General features: G+C 49.0%; 11 protein-coding genes across 13 annotated transcripts; 8 read left to right on the forward strand and 3 right to left on the reverse strand.

Annotated features, from left to right (window-relative positions):
• The first annotated feature begins 2462 nt into the window (after positions 1–2462).
• Positions 2463–4131, forward strand: PPTG_04091 (hypothetical protein). Its single transcript, XM_008897915.1, has one exon. The coding sequence runs from the start codon at positions 2491–2493 to the stop codon at positions 3442–3444; it is 954 nt and encodes a 317-aa protein (XP_008896163.1). The 5' UTR covers positions 2463–2490; the 3' UTR covers positions 3445–4131.
• Positions 3553–4245, reverse strand: PPTG_04092 (hypothetical protein; the record flags this gene model as incomplete). The annotated part of the gene is made up of 1 exon (XM_008897916.1): positions 3553–4245. One exon carries the CDS (start codon positions 4243–4245, stop codon positions 3553–3555), a length of 693 nt encoding a protein of 230 aa, XP_008896164.1.
• Positions 4246–4718: 473 nt separating this feature from the next.
• On the reverse strand, positions 4719–5444 carry PPTG_04093 (hypothetical protein; the record flags this gene model as incomplete). Its single annotated transcript, XM_008897917.1, has 1 exon — positions 4719–5444. One exon carries the CDS (start codon positions 5442–5444, stop codon positions 4719–4721), a length of 726 nt encoding a protein of 241 aa, XP_008896165.1.
• A 660-nt stretch (positions 5445–6104) lies between these two features.
• PPTG_04094 (hypothetical protein) lies at positions 6105–8491 on the forward strand. The gene has a single exon (XM_008897918.1). The coding sequence runs from the start codon at positions 6342–6344 to the stop codon at positions 8418–8420; it is 2079 nt and encodes a 692-aa protein (XP_008896166.1). The 5' UTR covers positions 6105–6341; the 3' UTR covers positions 8421–8491.
• Positions 8492–10192: 1701 nt separating this feature from the next.
• On the forward strand, positions 10193–11419 carry PPTG_21568 (hypothetical protein). Of its 3 annotated transcripts, XM_008898377.1 has the most exons (4): positions 10193–10281; positions 10408–10720; positions 10838–11149; positions 11261–11419. In XM_008898377.1, exons 2-4 carry the CDS (start codon positions 10629–10631, stop codon positions 11388–11390), a joined length of 534 nt encoding a protein of 177 aa, XP_008896625.1. In that variant the 5' UTR covers positions 10193–10281; positions 10408–10628; the 3' UTR covers positions 11391–11419. The 3 variants fall into 3 exon arrangements, with proteins under 3 accessions (XP_008896625.1, XP_008896626.1, XP_008896624.1); XM_008898378.1 differs by having other exon boundaries at positions 10838–11419; XM_008898376.1 differs by lacking the exon at positions 10193–10281 and having other exon boundaries at positions 10282–10720.
• A 783-nt stretch (positions 11420–12202) lies between these two features.
• On the forward strand, positions 12203–12481 carry PPTG_21569 (hypothetical protein; the record flags this gene model as incomplete). The annotated part of the gene is made up of 1 exon (XM_008898379.1): positions 12203–12481. The coding sequence occupies one exon, from the start codon at positions 12203–12205 to the stop codon at positions 12479–12481; it is 279 nt and encodes a 92-aa protein (XP_008896627.1).
• A 1024-nt stretch (positions 12482–13505) lies between these two features.
• PPTG_04095 (hypothetical protein) lies at positions 13506–14045 on the forward strand (the record flags this gene model as incomplete). Its single annotated transcript, XM_008897919.1, has 1 exon — positions 13506–14045. The coding sequence occupies one exon, from the start codon at positions 13506–13508 to the stop codon at positions 14043–14045; it is 540 nt and encodes a 179-aa protein (XP_008896167.1).
• Positions 14046–14746: 701 nt separating this feature from the next.
• Positions 14747–16867, forward strand: PPTG_04096 (hypothetical protein; the record flags this gene model as incomplete). The annotated part of the gene is made up of 1 exon (XM_008897920.1): positions 14747–16867. The coding sequence occupies one exon, from the start codon at positions 14747–14749 to the stop codon at positions 16865–16867; it is 2121 nt and encodes a 706-aa protein (XP_008896168.1).
• Positions 16868–17173: 306 nt separating this feature from the next.
• PPTG_04097 (hypothetical protein) lies at positions 17174–19264 on the forward strand (the record flags this gene model as incomplete). The annotated part of the gene is made up of 1 exon (XM_008897921.1): positions 17174–19264. The coding sequence occupies one exon, from the start codon at positions 17174–17176 to the stop codon at positions 19262–19264; it is 2091 nt and encodes a 696-aa protein (XP_008896169.1).
• A 32-nt stretch (positions 19265–19296) lies between these two features.
• Positions 19297–21902, reverse strand: PPTG_04098 (hypothetical protein). The gene is made up of 2 exons (XM_008897922.1): positions 21687–21902; positions 19297–21603 (listed from the first exon to the last, which is right to left on the reverse strand). Exon 2 carries the CDS (start codon positions 21424–21426, stop codon positions 19375–19377), a length of 2052 nt encoding a protein of 683 aa, XP_008896170.1. The 5' UTR covers positions 21427–21603; positions 21687–21902; the 3' UTR covers positions 19297–19374.
• Positions 21903–22124: 222 nt separating this feature from the next.
• On the forward strand, positions 22125–24439 carry PPTG_04099 (hypothetical protein). The gene is made up of 2 exons (XM_008897923.1): positions 22125–22296; positions 22521–24439. The coding sequence occupies exons 1-2, from the start codon at positions 22149–22151 to the stop codon at positions 24212–24214; spliced, it is 1842 nt and encodes a 613-aa protein (XP_008896171.1). The 5' UTR covers positions 22125–22148; the 3' UTR covers positions 24215–24439.
• Positions 24440–24448: the final 9 nt, after the last annotated feature.

A 24448-nucleotide genomic window follows, 5' to 3' on the forward strand; every position in this document is an offset into this window, starting at 1 on the left:
TGCTCTTTTTGATCACGTGATCAAGCATTACCCCGTTACGAGGACGCAATTCTCTATCACCTCCCCCCCCGTAAAGTTCCCCAACTTCGAAAATGGAATAGTAAAGGTTTTGTCGGGGAAGGAGCGGTCCCTTACTCGCACTGAGCGTACAGCCCTGGCTAAGGTGCTGCATTCCGATAGTTCATCCCAAGTGAGAGATCCGGTGGACCACCAAAATATCTCTAAGAAGCGATCGTTTGCTGAGGCCGCGCTTGCGAAAGAGGCAGCGACGGCTACATCCGTCGACCTGGGTTGGATTCCGCCTACATCCAATGATGTCGAGCGGCTGTTTTCGCGAGCTGGAATTGTCTACTCTCGCCTACTTCGAAGTCTTAATCCGAAGACGCTCGAAACGGTGATGTTTTTGCAGTATAACAGGCGTTTGTGGGATGGCAGTGCTGTTGCTAAGGCAGTAGATAACAACAGGAAAAGCGTAGAGTCATCTTCGTAGATGCGCAACTAGAGTAATATCAACTCGGATACTTGGTTAAATCCTGGATAAATTGATTTTGTTTTATAGAGATTTTGTGTCCAGGAATTCATGCTCAGTATTGTGTTATAAAGACAACTTGTGCAGGTACTCACAGGAAATGGGGTGCGCGGCGGGAGGGTTCTCGAGGTAACCCCCCCCCCCTCCTGAGTCTGCTGAGCGTGTTCGTTTTGCTCAATTCCGCAGATTTCGTCGCCGTGAGATACGACGGCGACGAGGCGCTAGTGATGGATGGTGTCAAGATCATACTGGCGCAATGTACAAAATAATGCCGTTATTAATTGGCGAGGTCTCTGTCTTGCAATCAATATGATATTGCATTTTGAGGAGCCCTGAAAACTACCACGGCCAACAGAGCGGCCGCTTAGACCATTTATGCAACTAGCCTAGGACCAATAACAGAGTTTTGGTTTGCCTGGAAGCACCAGCTTCCTTCGTAGTGTTCCGAGAACTATTACAGCAATGCAGTAAATTGTCTGATATATTGATATTGTGATTTTTCTCTCAGTTCTAATATTCCACGTGTTGGTTCTGAAGCAGCGTACTAAACAGATCGTTGTCAGTAAGTCGGGCGACGTGCTCTTGAACGAGTTCTGTGTCTGCTGTACGTGGGCCTTGACCAAGTCTTTTGAGTATGTACTCCATCGACTTTCGTTTTAATCTTCGTTTATAGTCGACACAGCTTTCTCAATCCACTGAACTACTTGAACACTATCTACGTTGGGCTTTCCATTAGGAGGAATCGATTGTTTCACTTTCCACCTTTAGAAATCGTATCTTTTTGCCAGTCTAAGAGAACGGTTTGCATATAGTTAACAATCCGGATTTGAGTTTGAGCACGTTTATCTGTGTTCGCACCTCTTGTACTCTCAGCCACCACTTGTTCGACTTGTTCTGGGGAAAAACCTTCTTCATGAAGTCGAGAGGATTACCTAGAAATGCTTAGGCGGTTGTAAGTTGTCTCTCTTTCATCTCAACCAAATATAATTTGTTTCAAAGATGTAAAACCTGCTATTTTGTGTTAAAGTATATCCTGTCCTAAATGATCCCTCTCATCGCTGATATCCTGTTATATATGATACGGACCGGATTCACCGACTCGGTTCCCAGTCAAAGGTTAATAAAGGATTGATAATCCTACCAAACGCTATATTTGATACAATATTTTCAAAATCTGATGTAAAACAAATATATTATTGTTGTTAGAAATGCATTTAGCTTCGTCATTTTTAAAAAAAAAAAACCAGTGATACGTTCATCTTCCGCCACCTGCATCTTCTCCAGAAGGCGTTGACCTTAGCTTTAATAATGTTTCCGTCCAACATGATTCGGTGTGCCTGACCCAGTTTGCGAGGGTTTCGTCAAGCTCGGGAAAAGCTCAGTGACCATGATCGTCGTACGTCTCAGTCATCATCCCGGACGTCGAGGTAACGATCGCTTTCCTTGAGGATTGCAGAGATGGTTCCTTGTACAGGACGTTTAACCAGAGCAAATTCACGCTCTGCCCTTTCAGCTAGCTGCAGCTGGGTTAGGCCGGGAAAGTCTCGTTTCCACGTGCATACTTTCTTTTTGTGCTCCTGAGTCAGGCTCCCGACGTGTTTTGCCTTCCTTCCCATCGCAAAACTCTGAATGCAACCTTAAACGAGACGAGCTATTTATGTATTAGGAGCCCATGACTCGAAGTGTTAGTGCCTCGGGTTCTTACCATTCTCCACTTTCTGATATTATTTCTATATCTGATGGTGAACTTGGCAACGGCGATTATTAGTTAGGACAGGGTTTACTGTAAATAAAACCTTCTAAACAGAATAAACACGCGAATCGCCGAACTGCTGTTTTTTTCCTGTTAAGCATTTATTTTGTGAATTTTCGTACGGATATCTTATTGGATAAAATGATCCAGCCAATCACGTCACCTACTTTTGCCTCTTCATGTTGAGTGTCAGATCCGCATCTTCGCGATGGCGCTGTGGTCGTTCTTGTTATCCGCGGCTCTAAGCCTCTCCATCGTTTCCGCCAGCGCTCGTGGGCCAATCATCGGTGTCTTCGCGCACCCGATCTCCCAACACGGCGAGTACATTGCGGCGTCCTACGTCAAGTGGGTGGAGAGCGCCGGGGGTCGCGTCGTCCCTATCCCATACAACGCACCCAAGCCGTATCTGGAGCAGCTTCTACCGCAGCTCAATGGGTTGCTGTTCCCTGGCGGCGCCGCCATCGTCAATGACCGCGCCGAGCGGCTGTTCCAGCTGGCTCTAGAGCTTAACGACAAGGGCGTGCACTTCCCCGTGTGGGCCACTTGTCTCGGCTTCGAGTGGCTCGTGCAGCTCACGACGAAAGACATGGACTCGCTCAATAAAGGCCTTGACTCGATGAACATCACTCTCCCTTTGAACTTCACGGACGCTGCCCCCACCAGTCGACTGTTCAGTCAGACCAGTCCTGAGCTCTACTCATGGCTCAAGGACAAGCCTATCACGATGAACAACCACGAACAGGGGATCACTCCCGAGAGGTTCAACAAGTACTCGTCCCTCACGGACTTTTACACTGTGCTGGCCACCAACGTGGACAGACAAGGAGTTGAGTTTATCTCAGCTTTTGAGGCTAAAGAATACCCGGTCTACGCCGTGCAGTTCCACCCCGAGAAGAACAGCTTCGAGTATGGAGAATACCAGGACGGTACCCCGTACGAGGTGATCGACCACTCGCGCGAAGGCGTCGCAAGCGGACAATTCTTCGCCAACTTCTTTATTGAAGAAGCACGCAAGAACGACCTGCGGTTCAAGAACCCCAAAGAGGAACGCAAGGCACTGATCTACAACTACCAGACGTCCACGATCACGGACCCGGGCTTCGTCGAGTCATACATCTTCAAGCACGATTTCAAAATGGACTTTTGGAGCGTGCAGATGTAAATGATTCGAGCTGACTGAGAAACTGTACATTGCTAGGAGGAGTGGAAGAGATGAGTGCATTTGAGGTATTGCACACCCATGTACACAGGCAGCTAGCTACAAAGGAAGCTAAAACACCTCAGCCAAGACAAACGGCGTCTTCTTCGCGCTCGATGACAATAGTTTGACGCTGAAGTTGCCAGTTTTCAGGTGAACATCGCCCCCTATTTTCATCGAAATGTGGTGTATGCCCTCCTCATGCTTGTCGTTCAGAATACCACTGATCTCCACTTTGCAGTCTTCCAGTGCTAGCAACACAGCTTCAGTCGGCAGGTGGCCCATAATCTCACTAGTTGCTAGTTTATCGCTTCCATTAACTTGCAGGGTGAAGCGGTACACACGGCATTCCGGTTCGTTCTTGAGCAGTTCAATCCCTTTGCCTTCGTGCAGTGGCAAATTTCCATTTGGGATTACGTCAGCCTTTTCCTTGAGTAGTTCGATTTCAATGAGGAACGCAGGTAACTCGTTGGTGGTTGCCACGTGGATTAACTTGTCCTTGGTGTGGTCACGACAGAAAACCGCTCCTTTCTTCTGCACTAGCGGTCGAGGTTCCTTGCCGTATGGCTGTTCCACCGCGTCCAGCGGCGCCATGACCACATAAATCCCGTACTTCAGATGCTGGTGCCACAGACACGTCGTGAACGGGGGAAACTCGACACACAAAAGACGCACAGTGTCTGAACGCCAGCGCTGCTTATGCAGCGGCTCGAAGTCCACGAGCACATAGTCGACGTCAGGCTTAACACCGTTCTCGGGTCCCATCGTGCAGCACTCGAGCGATTTGAGAATGGTTTGGTTTACGGCTTGCCGCTCATATCTGCAGCCTTTGTAGTACGCTGCGTGTGTTTACTGGATGAATCGTACAGTAAACGCATTAATACTATAAGTTTAATAGTCAAGCATTCTGAACTATCATCCATGCTACAGATCTGGCGAGCAAGCGGCCGGATGCAAAGTGTAGTAGCTTGATCCTTGAGAACTTGCTCACGTTTAACTTATCTTCTGTGTCGGGACCACTAGTACGAATGGCGGCATTTCCAATTTTTCGAAGTAGTTACATCAATAAGAAGTAGATTAGGCACAAGTTACACTGATAGTGTGAAGAGTTTTTGATTCCGTGCGTATAGATCCCATACACTGTCGACAATAGCAAATTCGTTCTCTCGGTTTCTTTTATTACCTCGCTGGGAATACAGTGTATTTATTCACGCACTTCTTGTTCACGCTAGAGCACATTAGTAGACCTCAGCGAGGATGAACTGCGTCTTGTTAGTCTTGGACGATAGCAGCTTGAGGTTAAACTTTCCAGCTGTCAACTGAACGTCATCCGCCACCTTCAGCGACAGCACACGCTCCGTGTCAACGTTTGGGTTCTCCGACGCATTGGTGACTTCCACTTCACAGTCGTCTAGTACAACTAGCACAGCGCCTGTGGGAAGGTAGAGCGAGATCTCATTGGTCGATTGGTCCTCATTAGTGTCGTTCTGCAGAGTCAAACGGTACACCCGGCACTCTGGTTCGTTATTTAACAGCTTCACGCCGGTACTGGAGTGCAACACCACCTGGTCATGGGGCATAATATCCGCCTTCTTCTTGAGTAGCTCCACCTCCACGATGAAGAGCGGCGTCTTGTGACTAGTGATGACATGTAGCAGTTTGTCCTTTGTGTGGTCGCGGCAGAATACGGAGCCTTTGTCCTGCACCAGCGGGCGCGGTTCTTGGCCGTACGGCTGCTCTGTCACGTTGAGTGGTGCCATAACCACGTAGATGCCATAGTTTAGGTGCTTGTGCCACAGGCTCCGCGTGTGGGGCGGGAATTGCACGCACACGAGGCGCACGGTCTCGCTGCGCCAGCGTTCTTTGTGCAGCGGCTCGAAGTCTACCAGCACATAGTCAACGTCCGCCTTGATTGGGGTCTGCGGTTCCACATGAACGTCCGTTGCGGTCATGCTGGCTGGCATCTGCTGTTGCTTTGTCTCGAGGCTTGCGTCCTTCCGAGTATGTCGGGTAATGAGTTTAAGCCTGCTACGTCAGACTTGCTTGCTTGCTTCAGTTTTGATGGGATGTTTGCACGTCTGTCACACATGAATGGAATGCGCAAGCGCCGAGCACCAATCGCTGTCTCATGACGAATTGCACCTTTCAAGGCAACACTCATGAAGGGCGCAGTGACAATGCGATACGAAAACAAAAAATGCAGCGTCTATCGAGGATACCTGATCCACGACATTTGCGTTGGGCATTTATTGGTAAGCTATTCATAGACTGTCGGTCGACACGACGACCATCACAGCCTTGAGTTCAGGAATCGAGGACCGACGCACCCGACCGCAACAAAGGCCCATTGCGAGCTTCACATCCGTTTACGAGCTTTATCGATAGATTCGATGACCAAATCTATAGTTCCTGCGGTTGTGATCCACAGAACGTGGTGGAGGAGCCTTCGCATTGATGTCGTGGTTTGGTGAACCCCGAAATGAAGCTTTTGAGTACTGTGAGTCTTCGTAATCTTTAATCGGGAGATTTACAACCTAGAGATTTACGAGGAGCGTGGTTTTACGGGGAGAAATGAACGAAGGTAGGCTAGCTACTACCATACTGTACACCTTCACGATCTTGTCCTCAAGGACGTTTCGTTATCCTTTACGTTTCAAGAATATCGTGAGTTGTCGACGCATTCTTCTCGATTCCATATTGGCCATCTCGCTATTTCAGTCTCCCTCAGATTTAGAAGATGGCCACCCTTGTCCTGATTCCTTCTCGCCTTGCTCATTTGAGCAGCGTTTTCCAGCTCTTACATCTCGTTCGGTGTCGGTGGGCGTGCACAGCGTGACACTGCGTCGCGGTAGCTAGTGACGATGACAGGGCTCATCGCACGTGTATCTCCAAAACATGTTCCCTTCACGAATTCAAACAAGCGAGGACATGGCGGTGTGCAAAAAAAGCGAATCACGGGTGCCCAGCTCTTCAATCTGTTTCGCCGTATCGCTGGAGTGGCTGCTGCTCTAATGTATGCGGGAATCGGTCTTCAGTCCGCGTACACGACGATCGACGTGTTGCAAGGGACGAATGTTGGAACGGAATCATTCGGTACAATGGAAGCCAAGCTCATTGCGGGGTACTGTGGCGACGGCCTGATTCGAGACAGCCCTCTTGTTAAGGAGGTGCTGGGAGGTGACACATCGCCAAGATTTGACACGCTTTATCTGCAGTCACCAACAGCAACCTCGTTCGAAAACTGCGGCGACATCGAGATGTTCAACTCGGACATTTATAATGCTACGTTCCTGAATAGTGGCTTCCTGGGTTTCATCGCGACCAGTTCGTACAATCTCACTATTGTCCAGGACCTTGAGTTTATCGTGTCTGTGGTCGACTGTACATCTCCACCGTTGGTGACCGGTGATCCAAGTTTACTTCGCGTCTACAACTTGGTACGTCGCAAGAGCGACCCGACCGATGTTCACATTGTTGCCATCTCTATGTCTACGCAAGATTATCACGTTGACGAACAGAGCCGACGGGGACCGGCGATCTTGGCCACGCTCTTTTCAGTGAGTGATATGCGTGCCACCAAGGTAGACCAGTATTTTGTGCTTGGGTTGGATTACCCATACACTAGTGCCCCTCTTTTCAATGTTTTCACACTGGATGGAGTGTCGCCCGACGGATACTGGGAAATGTCCAGTGTACCACGCAATATCTCCGTGGATCCTATCATTCATGCACGTACAGCTCGTCGTCGCGGATTTTATCTGCATGCTGAGTCGGAACAGGCGAATATGCGTAACCTATTCTGGAAAGTTGAGGACGAAAATCCGGCAGTCGCTTTGTCAGTATGGGAATGGTACGGCGAACCCGTCATTTTCGATTCCTGGGCTTGGGTGCACGGCATTCACCTTATCTTTGCGTGGCAGACGCTATTCTCACTGGGCGTATTGTCGATTGTGGTGTTCCGTAATCTGCGCAATGGCAAGATCTGGATCGGCGATGCCTTCGCTTCCGTGTCCAATGGCACACTTATGATGCGAGGGCTGTTAGTGATGGCGTCTTGGTACGTCAACGAGTACTGGACGCTCGTTGAGTTTTGCCTATCAAATGCCAATACCCTTTCTGGATCACAGACGGTTCCCATTCATTCTGAGCTCTCACATGCCGATTTATTGGTGATGTTTCTCAGTATTATTGGGCTTATTGGACGCTTTACTAGAGAACGCATTGATCCAGCATTCGCTCTTTTCCTATTCGAGATTATCCACAGCAATCGTCTGGATATTATCCGTGGTTCTTCCTCTGTGATGAAGGCAGTCGTAAACTACGCAAATACCGAGTATCGAGCGGGCATCGCTACAGTGACCGATGCGCAGAAAGCTCTGTCTCCGATGCGTCTGTGGACTACGCACATGCTCAACGGAATCGATTTTGGATTTTTAGCTGCTTCCTTGTTCCCCAAAGTGCTATTGGTAGTTCTTATACTAGTGTACGTGGGGATGCGGAAAGTATATCACCACTTTTATCCAGACCAGAAACCTGTAGGAATCACAGGAAGAAGCACTGGTGATCGGTCATCGAACGAGAAGGCAGCCACCGCCCAAAAGGGAAACCTTACTAACTTCGAGATTTCCACCGGAGCTGAGCTTGAAGCTCGCTATGGACTCATCTCCGACTACAAGAACTACGTCTTCTTCAAGGGCCTCAAGTTCGCGTCAGCAGACGGCGTGTATTGCTCGGGATACGTGGTGGCCAATGGTAGGTTTCTTGTTGGCTCGAAAGATCTGCTGTCGATCATCATGGTCAAGGCGCTCCGGTCTCGGTTCACCAATGTGTACGTGTATGCTGTGGACGGTAACACAGTTCAACGCACGGCTCAGCTGGTGTATCCTGAGACTTTGAGTTGGCAGGACCTGATCTTCCTTAACATTAACATTCTCGCTTAGCTAGACAGAACAACACATACCAGAAAGCAGAGTATACAAAACTAGTACTAATGAATTCTGTGCACGATGAAAAAAAAAGCTCTTCCGTGTTATCTTACACACCCGAAGGATTGCCGAAACCATGCAGCCGAAATGACTAAGCCTTCTGCACATCGAAGAACTTGCGCGACGCGAATTTGAAGAATGAGACAGCTTGACCGAACGCCAAACACTTGGGATTGACCTTCATTAGCTCTTTCAGAGTCGAGGACGAGGAAACAGAACATAACAGCCAAAAACAAACGGCTTGTATTGTTCTGTGAATTTAACATATAAGCTCCAACCCTTTGCCCTGACAAGAAACTTGCAAATAGTCGCTAACAAGATATCGTAGAATTCTTATCTTGCAGGGTTGGTTCTTGTATTTGCAGAGTACTAATGCCGTGCGTTGCCCGGGAGATTCTTGATATTTCACGTTGATAGACAACGGTTCTTTTTAACTAATAAACCAACGTGAAAACAAAAAGCGCCTAGCTGTGGTTGCACTTCCGGTCGAGACGCCGATATCGTGAACACGACGAGCACGGCACGCCATCTGCAAGTCATCCCAAACAGAAAGTATCCACCACCACCAACTCTTGTTATTGAGTCGTCGTCGTGTCCATCTCCGAAGAGTAGTCCTTGTCGTGTGTGCGTGAATGCACCATGACCTGGCGTCTGCCGACCAAACAGAACGTATAGCTGCAAATGATACCCAACATTGGGCTCACCTCGATGTAGTTATGAGGACAGCACACAGAGAAAGAATACAGCGAGAATGCGGCTCAAGGCTCGAAGAACTCGTAGAAAACCGCTCGGTCGTTGTGACCACTTGGTCAAGCATCTTGCATGCATGTGTCATTATTTACTCTTCGTGTTTGCGTACGCTACACTGCAGTTTTAATTTTCAAGAGTTGGTACGAGTATTGCTCTAGCCAATGTATGCTCCACTAAAACACGATCCAACATGCAAAGGACTCTTGTCAAAACGTCTTTAAAAGCTAGCGTGTTAGTTCTCACATAGTCCTCCAAAAGCATTAGTCAAACCACAACAGTCTCCGTACCTATGTTGCACGAATGGTGTTCTTGGCCGACTGGGTCAACATTCACTGTGTGGGATAAGATTCCACGGCTCATAACAGATTCCGTCGTATTATCTTGTCCACTGTAAGGAATGCACTTTTCGATATTACAAGCGTGTCCAATTACTCTTTTATACAGGATATTTGACGTTCTGCGGTCCCGCTAAGAACTCTGGACTCTGGGGAAAAGCTTATTTTTATGACGTTTCCGGCTACTTTCTAAGACTAGAGGTTTTTTTTTCTAAGACGTAGGCTTTATTGTATGGAAGTGCTTAGATCCACCAACTATTTCGCCAAAACAAGTACAGCAAAAACAAGCGCCGACAAACTTCACTTTTTTTTATTTATTTCGATTTTTTTAATTTCGATGCCACGCGTGCTGGCCTTTCATTTCCCCCCTCCCCAAAGTGGCGGCAGGCAAGAAGACAGCCAATAAGAAGACCAAGATAGCGGGGCGCGCTCTTACACCAGGCGCCCGCAGCAGAGGTAGAGGGGACGCGGGGCAGGCCGATGCTAGGGCTGCTGTCGAGTCCTCGAGAGAAGGCCGCCCTGGCACTAACAGAGCAGAGGACGGGGCAAGTACCAGCCCACGCCAGCCCGGAAGAAGCGACAAGAGCTCTGCTGCCACCTCCCCCCCCCCCGTCTGCGACTGTTTCCAGTGCATCTTCTGGCGACGAGGCCGCGTCTGAAGATGTCACTACTTGCATCCCCTTCGGCGGAGTGTTTGACTCGTGGGAAGCCATGGAGGAGACCTTTGCCCAGTAAGAATCCGTGCACATCATGACTTATACTGTGTATGGTGCTATGTTTTATCCTGTGGCTCATGCCGTGTCTTATTCTGCTCTGTTTAAATATCAGCGGAATACGTTCCAGCTGTACAAGCTAAGAACGAGCAACTCTATTACAGACAGGAACCGCAGCCGTTCTCGTCAAGCCCAACAGTCCGGATCCCAGCCAATTCTATGGGATGAATCGCTGGGCAACTATACAAAGTCATGGGTGTGCACGCACGGTGGCTCATTCCAATCACGGAGGGCTGGGACTCGTACGAATCATACTACCCGTCGCATAGAGTGCCCGGCTAAGCTCAACGCATTGCTCTTTCAAGATGCGGGTGGGGTGTTCCGAGTGGGTGGAAAGACTCAAGTGCATACGCACTCTCACCAAGTTGATGCCAACGTGTTCAACACGTATCCCGAGGTGCGAAAGGTTACATCTCCTGCAACGCGCAGTGTTGTGCGTACAATGTGGCAGGGTACATTTATTAGGTGTGTGATTTGTTTTATCTGGATACTGACTGTTCTTGCCTTTCGTTAGGAGGTACCAAGAGGAAGAAGATCCTCCATTACTTGAAAGAGGTGTCCGAGAAGCCGATTCACTTGCAGGATGTGAACAACTTGATTGCGAGATGCGGCGCGATTCGTATACTTTGCCTGACGACAACATCCGAGTGACCGAGCTGATGCAGGATTTCAGCGAAGGCCCTGGCAATGTGGTCAACGTTTTCCGGGACGTCGACACTAAGCTGACAAGTTGCGTCACTTTCCAGACTTGTCATATGAGAAGAATGACTCGTTTGTTTCTTGAGGTCATGTGCGTTGATGCTACGCACGGCACCAATATCAACAGGTGAGTGGTTGGACAATTTCGTTTTGTTGGTGCAGTTGGTGCGCAGTTGGTTTAAGTTGTATGAGAATTGGTGAAACCAACTAATACACAACTTTGTTGGTGTGCTGTCAGATACCGCCTCATCAGTTTCATGCTGACAGACAAGTTTGGGAGTGGAGCTTTTGCTCAACACTCACTTATCGATGGGGGAGTTGTGTCGATACAAGATCCTTTGCTAGGTCTTTTACGGCATGGGCGTTAACCTCAATGAATGAATGAATTCATAACTTGCGTTATCAGTTTTTGTACTTACCGTTCATCGCTTAGCGACGTCTGAATCGATAACCTTGGCGCTAGATCGAATCTGCCTGCTATACCCAGGCCTCCAAGTTGGCGAGCACGCCGCCACCACCGGAGGGGGTGAAGATGGCGTCTAGTTTCTCTCCCGAGCCACTGGTTTGCTGCGAAAAATTCATGCCAATCGTGCCTTGGCCGTTAATGACGAGATTTACTTTCAGAGTCGTCTCTGGATATCAAAATTTTAGTCTTGTATAAAGTTGGTTCGGATCATGTACACGAGTTGGCAAAGTTGGGATGCGCTTGGGTCTCACCAATTGTAGGAAAAACCAACTGGTAGACATTCCTTATACCGTCGTCGATACCGGGATTAATTTTCCAATACCGCATACATATTTTGACATTTTCATACACGTTCTGGCGAGATAGTTGGTGGACGTAACGACTGCCTTATTGTATTATGTGCGGCTACTTTCTATGATTTCCGTATTTAATTTGAGTTTTCAATTATGGCGAGGCTACTTTATATGATATCGTCAGAAATGAATTAAGGGAAGGCAGGGTCTTTCCCCACAAACCACATAGTTACAGATCAAAAATTGAGGTACATCCAGCAACTGAAGAAAGTCGATGGTAGTCGTTATTTACGTAGGAACTTCAAGCAACAGTCGTCGTTTGAAAAAAAATGAATGTTATTAACCCAGGTTAAGGTATATTGAGCTAAAAGTTATGCTACACAATGGAAGCACATTGCAGCTCACTTCGCAAATTTCAACGATGAACCCCATTGATCGGCTCCAAGCTTCAGTGAACCACTGCATCTCGCTTCTCATTGCTATGCGCCGCCATCTCGAGGTCGTTGAGCGACTCCTTGCCTTTCACGTGCAGCGGGTGCAAGAGCTGGATGATGAAGCGCGTCGACTGGATAACTACCCGGATGGATCGCAATCAACGCATGAAGACTCAAATAACTCTGGCGACTCATCATATGACGAATACGAGACTGAGACCGAATCCGATGCACCGGGATATTTTCCACGGTCTCACTTCGCCTAAGAACCCCCTCAAGGGAGCCTTTGTAGGTCCGAGTTCTAAACCTATCTACCTTGACTCCAAGGGCGTTATCGTCTCGCACTACGTAGGGGTCAGCGTTGAAGAGTACCGATCAATGTTGCTGAGTTCACGGGGGCTATTTACTTTGTGTTTCGGGTGGTGGTTATCATCTGTGCACAGTAGCAGAGCGGTCGTTAGCCGATCTTGTGTGGTCGTGTCGCCTCGTTATGCCGATCTGCTCTCTCTTGAATAGCTTCGCGCAGACGTTCATTAACCTGTTCGCGAGCCTGCTGGTAGTGTTTCTGGATATGATAATGCCACCGGCGGGGTTCTCGATCTCGGCGTCGAGTCGATCCTAGCGGAATCGCAGCTTCCAACGTGGATCGAGGATCCCATCCATGAACTAAGTAGAATGGCGTGTCACCACGAACAAGATCTTGAGCCGTATTGAGTGCGAAAGTCAACCGTTCCGCGTATTCATCCCAATCCTTCTGGTTTACATCAGCCACGTACATCTTGAGAGCACGTGTCAATATCTGTACCATACGCTCTGCTGTGCCGTTGGCTTGAGGTCGATACGCCATAGTCGCTCGCTGTTTTTGGCCGACGATCTTGTTGAACGATCTGAAGAAATCGGACATGAAGCCAGGTTCTCGGTCATGTCTGATCGCCTCACTTGCGCCAAATCGACGAAACACACATTCTTCGTAGTTTTCTGCGATAGTCTGAGCAGTCCTTGAGGAGGTCAGAATGTACAGGTCCTGATGCGAAATGCCGAATAGGTTCAGTGCCAATATAAAGGCTACTGCAGTAAGCCATCTTCGGGCCGCAACAGGTCACGTTTTGGCAGGGACTCTGCCCAAAATATCGATAGCAAGTGCTATGGATATTGGCACTGAACCTTGGAGTCAAGGTAGATGAGTTTAAAACTCGGACCTACAAAGGCTCCCTTGAGGGGGTTCTTAGGCGAAATGAGACCGTGGAAAATATCCCGCTGAAGTATTTGCCGCTCCACGCTGTAAAGGTTATGGCACAGTTTCCAGTCCGCCATGATTGGGACTCTCCGTCATGGAGTGTTCACGAAATCGAACGCATCCGGAACAAGTACAAATGTGACGACAAGGAGTTCTACCAAACTGGGTGGCTGTGCGCGCATATCCTGGCGACTCTACATCTCGTTGATTCGCTGGACTTGAAGATGATGCTTCGTACTTTCCCGGCCCGTAAACCTCCAGGGCGATCACGGAAGAAGACACGGTGCCTCAATCGCGACGGCACAAGAAAATCTCAGTATTCGGTCAATGCTTTGGTTAAGCGATTGACGGAAAAGCCGACCAGTGTGATTAACTGGAGTATTTTGACAGTGCAAACTTCCAGCGATGAGGAAGGCGAGGAAACACAGCGTAACTACATTGGCAAAATCAAACCTCCTTTCATGCGCGGCGGTAAATGGCACTGGGACATAGAGTACGAAGAACTGGAAGCAGCGCCACCGATGCAAATTGAAGAGCTGGCCAGGACCATCAACTACTCGTTCCAGATGGGGCACAACTTAGTGCCCAACTAGCGTTACCCTACGCCTGCATGGATAATGCATCCTTGATTACGTAAAAGTACGAACAGAAAAACTATAAAACAAACCCAAAAATAAAATAAAAAACTTGCATGGAAACACTGTCATACAAAAGAGCCCTTGCTCATACAATTAAGCCGAATATCAATGTATATTTAGCGCGTGTCATACAATATAGCCGCTTGTCATAGAAAAACGCCTCACCGTCATAAAAAAGAGTCAAAATGACACGTCTTAGAAAGTAGCCGAAAGTATCATAAAAATAATCCGCACCCGGACTCTGGATATAAATATCCAGAGTCTTAGAAGCGTATGTGTGTGGGAGTAGAAGGCGAAAAGTTCCATTCTACAATATCTATTTGTTTTTACATCATTTGGGAGGCTGGCTTCTCCGGATACGCTCGCTGCTAAGTGGAATGGAACATCCTCATCTGTAGGTGTTATCGGCCGAAGCTGCATATATGCACCTAACTTACTGTAAGTTAACCTTTGCCTTTGTGAGCAGCACGTACGCCTTGAAAGCTTTATAGCGAAACATAAAAATCAAATAGAAGGCCACTTTACTACTACATCTTGAAAGCTTTATTTGGTCTTGAAACGACTCATAGAATCCGGAGAAATCGAGTCCATTTTGGACCGCTTCAGTGATTCCTGACACTTTTAAACTTGCACGAGTGACGAGGAAACCCATTTCAATGGGTGATTTCTCGTCTCCCGATGGCTCAGGAGAGGACGAATTCCCAGTTGATGATATCTCTTTGGACAAGATGCCGTCATCTAAGACTCTTTCGGGTCAACAACCTCGTTTGTCGTATCACCCAGCGGGAAAGTTTGTAGAGAAGCGCGAAGCGCTGACACTGCAACGAATCGGGTTCCTCTTGTACCGTACTGCAGTTTTCGTGACTGCGGTGCTCTACATGATGGTATCCATGCAGTCATTCGGCACGGCTCTCCTAGTTCTCCGCGGAGTTGTGTCACACGACTTGCCAATCGAGACCCACTACTCCAACCTCATCGTCGACTACATTGGCACCGCAACAATTCAAAAGAGTCCTCTAGTTCAAGAAGTCCTTGAAGGATCCCTGGCTCCACGAAATGATTCACTTTACCTCGAAACTGCAACTGCACACTCGTTTACAAGCTGTTCGGAAGTGGCACATTTTAATTCCAGAATCTACAGCAACGAGTTTCTGCGCTTCATCTTCTCAAGGATGCAAATGTACGCGACGTACAACTTGTCATACGTCAAGGAGCTCGAGTTAGTCGTACCCGTAGTGGATTGCACGTTTGATCTGCTGGTATCAGGTGACAAGACTGTTGCCCGCGTGTACTACCTCACACGTCCAAAGAGTGATCCGACTAAAACGGTGCTTCTATCGACGATGCTCTCAGCTCAAGATTACGAGGTGGCACAACAGTTCCAGCGGGGACCAGGGATGGTGCTTCTAGTCACACCCATCGAAGACATGCGAACCACTCCATTACCTCACCACATCGCCGTCGCGCTTAACTATCCTTACGTTGCTGAGCCTGAATTCGAATACTCGGAGTTGAAAGGTGTTGATGGAGATAACTATTGGATTCTACAAACTTTGCCAAACAAGCGAACCGACGATCCAGCCAAAGAAGTACGAATGGCTCGTCGTTTTGGACGATATAAAGGCGACGTCACGTCACAGTCGAATATCGAGACAGCGCACTGGGATCTCTCCCGTGACCCAGCAATAGAGCTGCGTGAGTGGAGGTGGTACAGCAGAGCTGTGCTTCACGATTCATGGGCCTGGGCTCACGCTATCCATGGCATCTTTGCCATCAACGTCATCTTCGATCTGAGTGTATTGACATTTGTGATCTACCGACGTTTCCGAATGGGTCACATTTGGGTCGGAGATGCGTTTTCCACGATCTCAAGCATGCTCATGTATCGAGGTCTAATCGTTCTGGTGTGCAATCAATTGAACGGACTCTGGACAATCACGAAGATGACCATTTCCATTGGTGACACCATTACGGATCAGCATGTTATCTTCTATAAACCGGAGCTGGTACAAGCCGACTTGCTGGCCGTGTACATGAATTTAGTGAGTATCTTGAGCTACCTAGCTCGCGAACGTATAGATCCGCTATTGGCATTCGCGACATTTGAGCTGGGGTGGGGATACCGTGTCGAGTTGGCCGATTTTTTTCCACCATTGCGAGCGAACATTGCAGAATTTGCCATTGCCGACACCACTCGAGGCCTGTTGAATGTGAGACCTGGTCTTGCAGCTTTGTCACCGATGGAATTGCTCACTTCATACGGCATTCCAGAAAACCGATTCCGCGTCGTATCGTCGATCACCCTCTCAATCTTTAGCCCCATGATCTTCATTGTGGCCTATATAGTAGCCAGAAAAATCGCTCGGTGGGAGGACCTGGGTGGGGAGAATGGCGGTTCTCGATCAAGTAGGTATAAAGTTGACGGTCTGCAGCAGATCGACCTCACATCGTTCGAAGCAGCTACCGGTGCCGCACTGAGGAAGCGCTACGGCATCATATCCAGCTACGAAAACTATACCATGCGCGACAACCAGGTATTGGCGACTATCGATGCAGTTTACGGCAATGGCTTCCTGGTTGCCAACAACAAGTTCCTCGTCGCAACCCAAGACCTGATTCCGTTGATACTGATGAAGATAACGCATGTGCGCTTCACCAATATCTTTGTGTACGAAATCATCAACGGACGAGCTGTAAAGGAAACTTCGCGCCTCGTGTACCCAACAACTATCAAGTGGTCTGACCTCTCACGTCTAGACGTGATTGTGCTTTCTTAACAGACAGAATCAACTCGGAGTTTCAATAAAAATGATTAAAAACCCTTCGGATTATCAAATGTCCGCGTCAAAACCATTTTTAGAGCGTCAAGGGCGTTGTTCTGTTTCGACTTCCTACAAATACGCTCCATTCTTCTCAATCTTTGTCTACACCTGTAGGAGGCTATTCTGTAATACTACTTCTTGTCCAACAGCTCTAACAACTCATTCCGCATCTTTAGCATTTGTGAAAAATACAGCAAACGAAAAACCGGCCAGTAGCACGAGACAGACCACGCCTGAGTCGTCAACAACTACCTGCAAGCAATGGGAGGTCAGAGCGCGCATGTGACGCCCACGAAAGGTGCCACCGTCTTGAACACTGCACCGGCACTTAGGTCGGGTAGCGGGTTGAAACCAAAAAAGAAGCGAATTACTCAAGCTCAGCTAGTGAACCTTATCAGGCGAATCATGGGCGTCGGCGCAGCTCTCATGTGTTTGACCAATTACCTCAGAGCAACCATTGTCACGTTCCAAGTACTAAGGGGGTCTCCAGTCGATTCAAGATCCTTCGGTACCATGGAATCCAAACTCATTCTTGGATATCTCGGTGACGGCTTGATTCGTGATAGCCCACTTGTTAAGAACTTCCTAGGTGGAGACACAACCTCTCGTGACTATGCTCTCTTTCTCGAGAACGAGACTACTACGTCAACCGAGAAATGTGAGGGGGTTGAGCTGTTTGATGCTGACATTTACAGTAGCGACTTTCTCCGTACCAACTTCGAGAGCGCGATCGCTAGAGGCTCCTACAACCTTACGCAACTAGCCGACTTGGAGCTCGTGGTGCCTGTTATCGACTGCACTTCACCACCTCTAGTTAAGGGAGACCCATCGTTGCTGCACGTTTTCAACGTTGTTCGCCACAAAAGTGACCCGACCAACGTCCAACTCATTACGACGTCCGTCTCAATCCAAGATTATCGAATTCCAGAGGCAAACCGAATGGGACCTGCCATTGTGACTGCACTCTTTGCTGTAAGTGATATGAAAGCAACGAAGCTAGATCAGTACATTGTGATTGGATTGGACTATGCGTTCACGCATCAGCCGCTCTACGAAGTGTACACGCTTGAAGGGATATCAACGGATGGCTACTGGAACCTCACTAGCATCCCAGAGAGTGTTGTCGTGAATCCAGTTAAGACAGTACTCACCGCACGTCGCCGTGGATTTTATCTTGGAGCTGAATCGGAGCAGTCTAACATCCGCAATCTTGTCTGGAATTTGGAGAAGACGAATCCAACTCGAGCGATTTCCCGATGGGAATGGAGAGGTCAGCCTCTCATTCTTGACTCCTGGGCCTGGGTTCATGGTATTCATTTGGTCTTCTGCATCCAAACTCTTTTTTCTCTGAGTGTACTAGCACTCATAGTGTATCGGAATGTACGCGACGGGAAAGTTTGGATTGGCGACTCCTTTGCCTCCTTATCGAACAGCACACTCATGGTTCGCGGTCTCCTGGTGTTTGCCTCCTGGTATGTCAATGGAGAATGGACACTTCTCGAGTTCTGCATCTCAAATGCCAATGACCTCACGGGCACTCAACTCGTACCGATTCATTCAGAAATTGTACACGCAGACCTCATGGTGATGTTTCTCAGTCTATTTGGACTTGTAGGCCACATTTTCAAAGAAAGAATCGATCCTACTATCGGTGTTTTCCTCTACGAGGCCATCCACGACAATCGCCAGCCAATTGTGAAGATGGCACCTGCAGTGCTTAAGACTGTTCGCGCCTACTCCGATAAGGAATATCGTCTCGGAATTGCTACAGTCACCGATTTGCAGCGTGAAATGTCGCCTATGAGGCTGTGGACAACGGACAAGCTCACGAGCGTTGACAACAAGTTTATCGTGGCCTCATTCTACCCCAAGTATATCCTCACGGGAACGTTGATTTCTTACGTGGTGGTGCGTAAAATCTACAAGAAAATCTACCCGGACCCGCTAGCTCCAAGCCTCACCGGCAGAAGTGCCGATCGATCCACGAACGAGCGGGCTGCGATGGCTCAGAAGGGAAATCTTACCAACTTTGAGATCTCCACGGGTGCAGAGCTTCAGGCTCGCTACGGTCTTATCTCCGACTACAAGAATTATGTTTTCTTCAAAGGCTTGAAGTTTGCATCCCCAGACGGTGTCTACTGCTCAGGCTACGTGGTCGTCAACGGCAAATATCTTGTCGCTACAGAAGACCTACTTACCATCGCTATGATCAAGGCCGTGCAGACTCGCTTTATTAATGTGTACGCCTACGAAGTTGATGGTTACACTGTCCAACGCACAGCTAGACTCGTGTACCCGAATACGTTCTCGTGGAACGACCTCTTCCACCTCAACATTAACATCCTAGCGTAGAAAGACCAATAAGGTCCTCGAAATAGGCGCTGAAAAAAATGCATTCATATTATTTTCTTTTCTTTGCTATCAATGCACCTATATATGATATTGAAAAGCATCTGAGAGATTCACGACAACGGACTGACACTTACTTTTGCCAAATCATGCCAGGAAATCGTTGTCGGGTACACGAGGCGAGCCGTTTGGTTAACATCCCTGCCTTCTTTAATCGTGTAGACGTAGATGTTCGTGAAACGTGCACGCGTGATCTTCATGATAAGCAGAGACATCAAATCTTCAGTGGCAATGATAAATTTGTCATTGGCAACCACGAATCCGTTGCAGTAAATGGCATCGCCTGATGCAAACCTGCGGCCATTGATGTACGTGTAGTTCTTGTAAGTCGACAAGATGCCAAAGCGATTCTTCAGCACTGATCCCGTAGCTGTCTCAAACTGCATCAATTGAGGTTCATCCGCGTCATCGCGGAGGGATAAGTTCGAGGTTTGACGTCTGGATATGCTTATGTCGTTGATATCAGTTTGAGATTTCGGGGAACGGTAGCGCAGGAGTTTCCGCACGAACACGTACACCAAGATAATCAGTATGGTGCTGTAGATGATCACAAAAGTGACAGTGATTAACGGCCACACATTCTGGTGGATCGGGTGCACAGTCCACAGTCGCATTGGAGACAACTTGGACAAGAAATCGTCTACCGCCACTAGACCATAGGTGGCTTCAGTGGTAGAGTAATCGATGAGCATTTGTTTCAGCGACGGGAAGAGTTTTGTCATGGCTTCTCGGGAGTTGAATCCGATCTCGAAGCAAACCAACACAAAAATCGGGTCGATTCGCTCACGTACCACGTAGCTGAGCACACTCACGATATTGAGATAAATTGTGAGCATATCGGCGTGCACCAGCGCTGGACGATACTTTACGTTTGAGCTTCCATTAATATGGTCCGCCAGAGCAAGACAGAATTCGGTGAGAGTCCAGTAGCCGTTCACGTGGTTGGAAATGATCACGTAGATTCCACGATAGAGTAATGCATTTGAAATAGATGCAAATGCATCTCCAATCCAGAAATGCTTCTGTAAAATGCTGCGGTACACGAGGAACAAGAGAAGACTCAGCTGGAACATCACGTCGATTGCAAAGAACAGGTGGATAATGTGCACCCAAGCCCAGTTATCGCGAATAACAGCATCGCCGCGCCAGGTCCAATTTGCCAACTCAGTGGCTGGATCATCGGCTGGGATCCAATGGAAGTTGATCTGGTTTACCTGCGAAGTCTCTTTATCGAGATAAAATCCAAGTTGTCGCGCTGTAAGCAGCGGCTTTGGAGGTCTCATGAAAGAATCACGAGGAATCGTCTCAAACGACCAAAACCCCTCTGAAGTGTACTCGTAGAATGTGCAAACTTCAAAGTCTGGTTTGTACTCATACGGATAGTCCAATGCAATTGCGAAATGGTGAGGTATCGGATCTTCAGTTGCCATGTCCTCAACAACCGCAAAACTCAGCAATAAAGCTGCTCCGCGTTCGTATTGCTCCGTGATATAATAGTCTTGAATCGATAATGATGTCGGAAGTAACAAAACACGCTCAGTGTCATTTTTATAACGCGCAAGGTAGTTCACTCTAGCGACAGCAGCACTTCCACCGCGGATGATCGACAGCTCGCAGTCCACAACTGGCAGTACCAACTCCACTTCATCAAGTAGCGAGATGTTGTAAGCCGTCTTGTTCTGAAAAACCTCGAACATCCAACGCAGGAATTCATCCGTGTAAATGTCCACTCCATGTCCAGCAAGGACAGCCGAGCACTGCGTAAACGAGGAATTGGACTCCGATTCCAGAAAAAGTGTTCCAGAGTTTCTCGGTTTAGTTGAGTCTCCCAAAACATCCACCACAAGAGGACTCTTTCGGATCGTGCTCGTACCAGCATAACCGGCGATGAGCGGCGACGTAAAGTGGATTAGACCGCTATCGTAGTGTGCTTGATCCTTTAAAATGTCCAACGCGGCATCGGTCGCCATCAAGGAGATGACAATATACCACACAGCAGCACCAAATACGACTAGCCGATGAAAGAGGCGGAATTTCCGCTGGAGTGGGGTGCTGCCTTTGACATGGCGATTGATCGCTGGGATAACCTTCCCATCGGGCCCCATGGTTCAAGATGGACTTGTACGAGCACTGGTTGTTGGAGGAGAATGGCAAATTAAACCAGACAAGCCATGACAGAGAGGCGTCCGTTTCGATTTATAGTCACACTTGATCGCAGACACAAGTATTTTGCAAATCCGGAAACGAAACGAAAACTAAACTAAACGTCACCTCATGGAAATCTGGCAATGGCATCGACAAATTTTGCACTTAGAAAGAGCCTGCAGCGCCAATCCTGCGAATCTCAACGTCAAAGAGAGCGTACGATAGCATTGCTTCAATCACATTGGAGAGCCCTTGTTATGAAAACCCCGTCAAAAACCACCCCAGTCGAGTAGTTTAGGTGATGCTGTAGCTACATGTATAACGCGTTGCGAAGGCACGTGCATAATGTTATAGCACTTCCTTAGAGCTCGTTTGCTATCCACGCGGTGGTTTTCGTCATACTGCGACACTGGAGCTGCGGTGGAGCAAATTTATCCCGCCAAAAATCAGAAGCGGGCGTTATGAAGTGACAGCTGTTGTACACTACATCCGCATCACCCAATCAGCTGCTTCGAAATCGAGATCATTTAAAGATGCCTTACAAAAACTGTAGGAATCAAAAATAACTTCCAATGAGTATGTAGGATAGGTACCGTATACCCCACTATATAACCCCCAGCCGCCCAAACTGATTTTTTGCCCAGCTCATCCTAATTTTGAAAAAAGAACGAACTGGTTTGAAATGGATGAGAACAAGCGGCAGCCGGAGGAGCACGAGGTTTTGGCCGAGATCCACTCGGTCATTTCCAACAATCCCGAATTCGGCTCCAAGCGCGTTGCCAGCAGCATCAAGAGCAGCAATCCGGACTGGCACATAGGCGACAAGCGAGGTGAGTTCTGCAACAAGCGCCCCAATGCGCATCACTTTCACGAGATAGAGCAGTCGAACGGGGCAGACGGAACGGGACAGGAAAAAATATATCCACCCGATACAGTTTCCAAGTGCTTATGTCTGCGGCAGATATGCCCATCAGCTGACGCCCGTTTAGGAGAATGGATATCTCGCCACATTCCTGCTCTTGCTGACCGACGCTCACGTGAATGTCCTTTGTAGTGAACAAGCTCTTGAAAAAGTATAAATCTTCAAGCAGTATGAACAGCAACGACACTGGCAGCAGCCCGTGGAACGTGGCACCCGCCGCCACCAGTACCAGCCCCGAGACCGCGAGCCCGTGGGCTGTGTCCCCCTTCCAGACCAGCAACCCGTTCAAGTCCCCCGAGGTGCAGTCTCCTCCCGCCGAGACGGAGCCTGAGCCGGATGTCGTCAGTTCTGCCGTGACGAAGGACCTGCCGGCCAAGGAGCCGGTATCGTCGGCTTTCTCGTCAGCCTTCGAGCCTGAGAAAGACGAAGCCCCCGCGTCATCTGCCTGGACGGCGGCGCCTGTGCAGGCTGAGGAGATCGCGCAGACGTCACCGTGGACATCGGCGGCGACGGAGACTTCGGAACTGGTGCAAGAGACTGTTGAGAAGCCCACGGAGAAGACACCTCAGCCCGTGGTGGAGAAGGTTGCTGCACCCGTTGAGAAGGAAGTTGTGTCTGAAGTGCGTGAGGAAGTCGTAGAGAGGGAGGCGGAGCCGGAAACTCAGGAGCAGGTTGAGGAGATTACGTCGAGTGCGTGGACGACTGCTCCTGCGCAGGAGGAATCTGCTGCGAGTGCGTGGACGACGGCTCCTGTTCAGGAGACCCCCAAGCCTGTTGTCGAGGAGACTGAGCCTGCAGTTGAAGAGGTCGCTGTGGAGGAGGAAGCTCCAGTTGTTGAAGAATCCACTGCTATTGAAGAGCCAGTGAAGGAGTCCGTCGAGGAAACGGTTGCTCATGTTGAAGAGGTTGTCGTCCCGCGCGAGAAGGAACAGGAGCAGGCTGCGACTTCTAGCGCATGGACAACAACACTTGTGCAGGAGGAGCCTGTGAGCGCTTGGACCACGGCACCTGTGAAGGAAGAACCTGCTGTTAACAAACCTGTAGTGGAGGAGGTTGAGAAGGTTGCTGAGGAGCCTTTCCAGAAGGAGACCACACCTGTTGTGACTGAGCCAGTGGTGGAACCTGTGGAGAAGGTGGAGGAAGCGCCTGTTGCTAGCCCGTGGACGTCTGCACCGGTGCATAAAGCAGTGGAATCTGCTGCGCCTGTGCCGGAGAAGGTTGCAGAAGTCGCTGAGACCGTTAAAGAGCCTGTCAAGGAGACACCAGCGCCGGTTGTGGAGGAGCCTGCCGTCGTGGAAGAGACCCCGGCAATCAGTGCCTGGAACACGACGCCCGTGGAAGTCGTGGAAAAACCTGCAGTGGTGAAGCCGGTTAAGGAGGAAGTCGCTGCAGTTGTCGAGGAAGTAGCCGCCCCCGTTGCAGCGGTTGCTGTTGTCGAGAAGGAGGTGCCGGCTGCGTCTTCGGCATGGAACACAACTCCGGTGCAGGAGGAAGTGAAGGCTGTTGTTGTCGAAAAGATTGAGACTGTGAAGGAATCCGCTGCCGAGCCGCAGAAGGAGTTTGTCGTGAAGGAGACAGTAGCTGAGACCAAGGAGAGTTCTGCATCGGCCGTCAAGGAGGTCGTCGTGGCTACTGAGGCCGTGGTTGAGGACGCCAAGATTGACAAGAAGGCCATTGCGAACGCATTCGATGGTGTGTCCAGCTACAAGGTAGACAGCGTGGTCAAGGTCAAGAAGGTTCCAAGTGTCGAGGCCGCCGCCGCCAAGTCGGCCGACGCACCTGGCGCGTGTGGCGCCTGCGGAATCGCTAGCTGCGTTGTCATGTAGTTTGCTTCGTTTTGCTTTGGTAGCGTGTCATGCGGCGATCGTAGTGCAGCGCTCGTGCTCTAGAGGCGCCTCATGCGTCTCGAGGCGAGACGCGTCCATAAGAATAAGATCCATTCTCGTTTTTAGCCAGATTTGCTCTGACGTGGCGTCAATGGCCTTGGATACATGTACGGTCTGACTGGCTTCAACATGGATTTTAGCCTCTATAAAGACATAAACAACCCGTCAAATCAT

This window comes from Phytophthora parasitica (assembly GCF_000247585.1).
Source record: "Phytophthora parasitica INRA-310 unplaced genomic scaffold supercont2.6, whole genome shotgun sequence".
Classification (NCBI taxonomy): Eukaryota; Oomycota; class Peronosporomycetes; order Peronosporales; family Peronosporaceae; genus Phytophthora; species Phytophthora nicotianae.